At 57.1% G+C, this 7,179-nt stretch overlaps 1 protein-coding gene across 1 annotated transcript in view; it reads left to right on the top strand.

The window, feature by feature from the left end:
* Positions 1–7,179, top strand: part of LOC104854290 (DNA dC->dU-editing enzyme APOBEC-3F-like) — a 15,224-nt gene that overhangs the window by 471 nt on the left and 7,574 nt on the right. Inside the window, exons 2-7 of the mRNA XM_010612768.3 lie at positions 1,171–1,321; positions 2,369–2,651; positions 2,873–2,987; positions 4,571–4,721; positions 5,767–6,049; positions 6,271–6,385. Coding sequence (XP_010611070.1) covers positions 1,171–1,321; positions 2,369–2,651; positions 2,873–2,987; positions 4,571–4,721; positions 5,767–6,049; positions 6,271–6,385 — 1,098 coding nt within the window. The remainder of the gene's footprint in view (positions 1–1,170; positions 1,322–2,368; positions 2,652–2,872; positions 2,988–4,570; positions 4,722–5,766; positions 6,050–6,270; positions 6,386–7,179) is intronic.

Below are 7,179 nucleotides of genomic sequence, written 5' to 3'. Positions count from 1 at the left end.
GGGCGCTCCGTTCACAATCAGGATTTAACAGGCAGCTTGACTGAGCCCTTGGCGTTTGGGTCAAACACTTGACAGAATTCTCGGTGACCTGTGCTGGCCTAGCGCTGCGTTGGGGAGGGCGGCGGGGACGCGCTCTCTAAGGCGGGAAAGTGGCTCCCGGGCGGGCTGCACTGTGGTCAGGACAGTGATCAGCAGAGCCTGGGGAGTCACCGTGTACTACAATGCTATCTGGCGGAGAGGAATTAGAATGCTTACGTGAAACTCCTGTCGCAAACACCTGTTGTTCAGGCGATATGACCACTGTATCAGAGAGCCGCACAGAGTCTGGACACCGAGGCTGTTTTCTCTAGGAGGCAGCTGTACTCGAGCGGGAACTGGCTGAGGGGTTAATACAGTAAAGGCTGAGCCCCCAGCACAGCCCAGCAGGAGGTGGGGTGGGGGTTACCTTTGGTACAATTTGTGCTCCTTTGTCTTCCATGTTTGGTAATGGTTCAGGTTACAGAGAAGGTCAGCTTTACAACTAGCACAAAGGAGTTGATTAGATCACCTTGGCTTTCTCCATGTTAAGGTCTTGGTTCCCTTCCTTAACCAAGGACACCGCCACTGGTACAGTAGGACTTGGGCTGACCTGGGTGGAGGACCCAGCGCCCACCTCTGCCCGCTGAGCGATTGGGAGGGCGACCCCCACACGACTCCGCACCTGGCAGTGGGTGGCTCCCAAGGGACCCCATGTGTCCAGACAGGAAGTGCTCACCAGAGCGGCTGCTGTGTGTGAACTGAGGGCCTACCCTGACTTTTCAACAGATGTAGCCCACAGAGGTGGAGAGTCAGGAGTGAACAGGACTGGAGGTTAGAAGGTATTCCTTCAGTCTGACAGGGCTTTGTGTCTTGGACATTTTCTCCTGGCTTGGGATGAAAGGGCAGGAACACAGGGCGGCGCGGTGTCCCACTGGAAGCAGCAGAGCGGGGCCTCGGGTGGAAGGGCCCGTCCGGCCCATGCCCTCCTCTGCCCTCCTGTCTTCCAGCCTGGAAAGGCTGCAGGATTCTTAAGGCCTGGAGGGCTGCGGGGAGGCGCCATCCATGGGACTCTGGGGTCCTGTGTGTAGGGGACTGTGGCTTGGAGTCACCGCAGGGCCCCTCTGGAGTTTCTGTTTTCTCTCCTGTGTCCAGAGAGCCGATGCGAAAGCTACATAAACGAACATTCAAGTTCCACTTCGAAAACCTACCCAATCCTGATGGTTGGCATAAGACCTTCCTGTGCTATACAATAGAAAGCAAGCAGAAAAACAGATTTCTTCGCAATGGGGTCTTTCAAAATCAGGTAACCTCCAGCCTCCCCTCTAGCACAGGTGAGAGCTAGGCCGGGTGAGAATGCAGAACAAAGGATCAGTAAAAGCCACACGGTGCAGTCCTGGGCCCTGCTGGTCCAGCCTGGCTGCCCTGCACCCTGTCGATGACACCCTGTGACTTCTCCCAGCTGGCCTCATTCACAGGTGTTATTGCACTCTAGCAGCGCTTGTGCCTGGCCTGTGTCACTTGGCCACACACCTAGCGGTCCCCGAGGTCAGGGCATCTCCATGGTCAGGCACCGCGAGCCCACGGGGCCTTATCTGTCTTGCGCCCACTGGGCTGGTTGGTTCTGGCCCTGCCAGCCCTGAGCCTCCACAGTGCGGATCTGCTGTCACTGAGCACAGATCCCGCTTCTCCCTGATCCTGCTGCTCCAGCCTCTCTGGGGCTCCCAGGTGATCAGCACCTGCAGTCCCAGTGCCACCCCACTGGCCACCTGCAAATGACCTGCCACACCCCTGCCCCTCTGTCTCCCAGACCTCAGCTTTCCTGGTGTTTGGGGGCTGGGCCCTCTGTGTGTCCATTTCTCTAGTGCCCACAGTTTAAAAAGTTGCTAGGTATGAATGGAATAAATGTGAATGCCTTACTGAGTGGAGTATACCTGCCATATTATTATATAGACCCCGTCTAGTCATTAGGGGGCGCTCCACGAGGTAGGCGGGGAGCCCTGTATGTCACAGAGGCCGCTGCCTCCAGCCAGACAAGTCCTGTCTCACCCATCACCATGGACCCCGATGGGAAGAGCTGTGTCCCTTCCTAGGATGGCAGGGGGATGAGATGGAGACCAGAGCTCAGTGTGCTTGCTTGCTTCCCGGGAGGAGCTGAACGGATGAGGGGTCCGTGTGTGTGTGGGGAGGGAGGGCCACGGTGAGAGCTTGGGGAGGGATGCAGACATGAGTGCGTCCCCAAAAGCGATGCCTGGGACCCCCGGCATCTGCCCCGTCCCCTCCCTAAACCGTGTCCCCTCCCTGAGCTGCCTGCCTCTCTAACCGCAGACCTGGCCCTTCTCGCCTCTCCCAGGACCACCCCTACACACGATTGCATGCAGAGCTTCGCTTCCTCTCCTGGTTCCATGACAACTGGCTGTGCCCTGGTAATTCCTACAGGGTCACCTTTTATATGTCCTGGAGCCCCTGCTCAGAGTGTGCCGAAGAGTTGACAACATTCCTGGCTGGTCACCGCAATGTGACACTGACCATCTTTTTCTCCAAGCTCTACTACTGCGACCCGGACTCCTCAAATAGGGAGGGGCTTAAAACACTGGCTGCGGGAGGTGCCAGGTTGTTTGTCATGTTTGATACAGGTGAGAAATGGGCCTGTGAAGGCTGCAGGAGATACAGGGGACTCGGACCAACACCCCTCAGTGTGAGGGTGCGGGGTACACGGCACGGTGACCATGAAGGGGGAACGGTTTCTGCTCACACAGTACACATGGGGGTCCCTGTGCTTAGCACAGCACCCAGCCTGGAGGCTCAGGTGACAAAGACTGGGGGGTTCTGACGTCTTCTCCCTTCTTCTTCTCAGACTTTTCATACTGTTGGACAAACTTTGTGAACTGTGGCTACAACTATTTCGAACCTTGGCCCCTACTGGATGACAATTCCAAGTACTGCAACAGGATCCTGCAGAAAATTCTCCAGTGAGTGGCGTCCGTCCCCGCTCTCGTGTTGCTCCCGGTGTCCTCTGGCCTCCGAATCTCGGGCTGGATGGGCCTTTCTATGCCCACCTCTCCCTCCGGCCTGCTGTGCAGCTGCCCCAGCACTCACCACCTGCCTTCACTCCCTGCTTGCTCCGAACCATCCTCTGGCTTCATAGAATTTGCATCTCCCAGATGAGAATCTCACACTTCTCCAGCTGCACAGCAAGCTCACTGTCCTATGGCCAAAAGAAAATGCTCTATGCATGTTCCTGACGACTCACTCAGCCCCAGACTCCACCACACCTGAATCTTGTTCTCAAACCAAAGATAAACGTGCATCCCTCAGCATGAAGACTGGAAGCTTTGAGAAATGTCCCTCAGGCCAGACCGCAGTTCTCCTGTATCCTCCTGCTGGGCAATTAGAGCCTTTGCCTGGAGATCCTTCCCGTTGCTTTAGTTTTAGTTTTCGTGGTCCCTAAAGCAAGGACCAGGCTGGCTAGTGACACTTTGAGAAATGCCCCTTGGTTGTGCTAAGGCTTCCGTCCCTGGCTTTAATGGCCGCCTCTCTCTGTGTCCTCGAGTGGTCTTTCCCCAGCACACGTGTGACCCCGGCATCTCTGTGTCCCGCTCCCCTCCTCTCACAAGGCCGCCAGGCAGATTGCATCGTGCCCCAACCTAGGGCCTCTTGTTACCACATGGCCCGGTCAGAGGGCCTGACTCCAAATCCAGTGTACGTCCCCTCTCGGGGTTAGGACCTCGGCATCTGGACTCGGGCCCATGGCAGCCAGAGCGGATCTTGTGCTCCTGTGTGTGGGTGGGGACTGGTAGGGTCGCTGTTCCTCCTGTGAGTCGGTCTCTCGGGGTTCCTGACCACACCCGCTTTTCGCTGTTCCTCCTGTGAGTCGGTCTCTCGGGGTTCCTGACCTGACACCCGCTTCCACCCAGGTTTTGCTGCACTCCGGAGCCCTCCCCGTTGTTCACCATCCCCACCACCACCCCTGACCTGTTCCCCATCCCTAGCCAGAGAGGAACCACCACATGGGGACTGCCGACATGCAGGACCCAGCTCCGCCCACCAAGTGACTGGCAAGTGACTCCCACTTGTGTGGTTGCAGCTCCCCATCTATTAAAAGGTGGCCCCCATGTGTCCAGACAGGAAGTGCCCACCAGAGTGGCTGCTGTGTGTGAACTGAGGGCCTACCCTGACTTTTCAACAGATGTAGCCCACAGAGGTGGAGAGTCAGGAGTGAACAGGACTGGAGGTTAGAAGGTATTCCTTCAGGCTGACAGGGCTTTGTGTCTTGGACATTTTCTCCTGGCTTGGGATGAAAGGGCAGGAACACAGGGCGGTGCGGTGTCCCACTAGAAGCAGCAGAGCGGGGCCTCAGGTGGAAGGGCCCGTCTGGCCCATGCCCTCCTCTGCCCTCCTGTCTTCCAGCCTGGAAAGTCTGCAGGATTCTCAGGGCCTGGAGGGCTGCGGGGAGGCGCCATCCATGGGACTCTGGGGTCCTGTGTGTAGTGGACTGTGGCTTGGAGTCACCCCAGGGCCCCTCTGGAGTTTCTGTTTTCTCTCCTGTGTCCAGAGAGCCGATGCGAAAGCTACATAAAGAAACATTCTACTTCCACTTCAACAACCTCTGCTTTGCTAAAGGACGGAATAAGACCTTCCTGTGCTATACAATAGAAAGCAAGAAGAAAAATAGATTTCTTCGCAATGGGGTCTTTCAAAATCAGGTAACCTCCAGCCTCCCCTCTAGCACAGGTGAGAGCTAGGCCGGGTGAGAATGCAGAACAAAGGATCAGTAAAAGCCACACGGTGCAGTCCTGGGCCCTGCTGGTCCAGCCTGGCTGCCCTGCACCCTGTCGATGACACCCTGTGACTTCTCCCAGCTGGCCTCATTCACAGGTGTTATTGCACTCTAGCAGCGCTTGTGCCTGGCCTGTGTCACTTGGCCACACACCTAGCGGTCCCCGAGGTCAGGGCATCTCCATGGTCAGGCACCGCGAGCCCACGGGGCCTTATCTGTCTTGCGCCCACTGGGCTGGTTGGTTCTGGCCCTGCCAGCCCTGAGCCTCCACAGTGCGGATCTGCTGTCACTGAGCACAGATCCCGCTTCTCCCTGATCCTGCTGCTCCAGCCTCTCTGGGGCTCCCAGGTGATCAGCACCTGCAGTCCCAGTGCCACCCCAATGGCCACCTGCAAATGACCTGCCACACCCCTGCCCCTCTGTCTCCCAGACCTCAGCTTTCCTGGTGTTTGGGGGCTGGGCCCTCTGTGTGTCCATTTCTCTAGTGCCCACAGTTTAAAAAGTTGCTAGGTATGAATGGAATAAATGTGAATGCCTTACTGAGTGGAGTATACCTGCCATATTATTATATAGACCCCGTCTAGTCACTAGGGGGCGCTCCACGAGGTAGGCGGGGAGCCCTGTATGTCACAGAGGCCGCTGCCTCCAGCCAGACAAGTCCTGTCTCACCCATCACCATGGACCCCGATGGGAAGAGCTGTGTCCCTTCCTAGGATGGCAGGGGGATGAGATGGAGACCAGAGCTCAGTGTGCTTGCTTGCTTCCCGGGAGGGGCTGAATGGATGAGGGGTCCGTGTGTGTGGGGAGGGAGGGCCACGGTGAGAGCTTGGGGAGGGATGCAGACATGAGTGCGTCCCCAAAAGCGATGCCTGGGACCCCCGGCATCTGCCCCGTCCCCTCCCTAAACCGTGTCCCCTCCCTGAGCTGCCTGCCTCTCTAACCGCAGACCTGGCCCTTCTCGCCTCTCCCAGGACCACCCCTACACACGATTGCATGCAGAGCTTCGCTTCCTCTCCTGGTTCCATGACAACTGGCTGTGCCCTGGTAATTCCTACCAGGTCACCTTGTATATGTCCTGGAGCCCCTGCTCAGAGTGTGCCGAAGAGTTGACAACATTCCTGGCTGGTCACCGCAATGTGACACTGACCATCTTTTTCTCCAAGCTCTACTGCTGCGACCCGGACTCCCCACATAGGGAGGGGCTTAAAACACTGGCTGCGGGAGGTGCCAGGTTGTTTGTCATGTTTGATACAGGTGAGAAATGGGCCTGTGAAGGCTGCAGGAGATACAGGGGACTCGGACCAACACCCCTCAGTGTGAGGGTGCGGGGTACACGGCACGGTGACCATGAAGGGGGAACGGTTTCTGCTCACACAGTACACATGGGGGTCCCTGTGCTTAGCACAGCACCCAGCCTGGAGGCTCAGGTGACAAAGACTGGGGGGTTCTGACGTCTTCTCCCTTCTTCTTCTCAGACTTTTCATACTGTTGGACAAACTTTGTGAACTGTGGCTACAACTATTTCGAACCTTGGCCCCTACTGGATGACAATTCCAAGTACTACAAGAGCATCCTGCAGAAAATTCTCCAGTGAGTGGCGTCCGTCCCCGCTCTCGTGTTGCTCCCGGTGTCCTCTGGCCTCCGAATCTCGGGCTGGATGGGCCTTTCTATGCCCACCTCTCCCTCCGGCCTGCTGTGCAGCTGCCCCAGCACTCACCACCTGCCTTCACTCCCTGCTTGCTCCGAACCATCCTCTGGCTTCATAGAATTTGCATCTCCCAGATGAGAATCTCACACTTCTCCAGCTGCACAGCAAGCTCACTGTCCTATGGCCAAAAGAAAATGCTCTATGCATGTTCCTGACGACTCACTCAGCCCCAGACTCCACCACACCTGAATCTTGTTCTCAAACCAAAGATAAACGTGCATCCCTCAGCATGAAGACTGGAAGCTTTGAGAAATGTCCCTCAGGCCAGACCGCAGTTCTCCTGTATCCTCCTGCTGGGCAATTAGAGCCTTTGCCTGGAGATCCTTCCCGTTGCTTTAGTTTTAGTTTTCGTGGTCCCTAAAGCAAGGACCAGGCTGGCTAGTGACACTTTGAGAAATGCCCCTTGGTTGTGCTAAGGCTTCCGTCCCTGGCTTTAATGGCCGCCTCTCTCTGTGTCCTCGAGTGGTCTTTCCCCAGCACACGTGTGACCCCGGCATCTCTGTGTCCCGCTCCCCTCCTCTCACAAGGCCGCCAGGCAGATTGCATCGTGCCCCAACCTAGGGCCTCTTGTTACCACATGGCCCGGTCAGAGGGCCTGACTCCAAATCCAGTGTACGTCCCAGCTCGGGGTTAGGACCTCGGCATCTGGACTCGGGCCCATGGCAGCCAGAGCGGA

The sequence above is a fragment of the Fukomys damarensis genome, unplaced genomic scaffold (assembly GCF_012274545.1).
Source record: "Fukomys damarensis isolate Sample0158 unplaced genomic scaffold, DMR_v1.0_HiC HiC_scaffold_19, whole genome shotgun sequence".
Lineage (NCBI taxonomy): Eukaryota > Metazoa > Chordata > Mammalia > Rodentia > Bathyergidae > Fukomys > Fukomys damarensis.
Note: the sequence above shows the minus strand (reverse complement) of the source record. Positions and strands in the feature narration are given on the sequence as shown.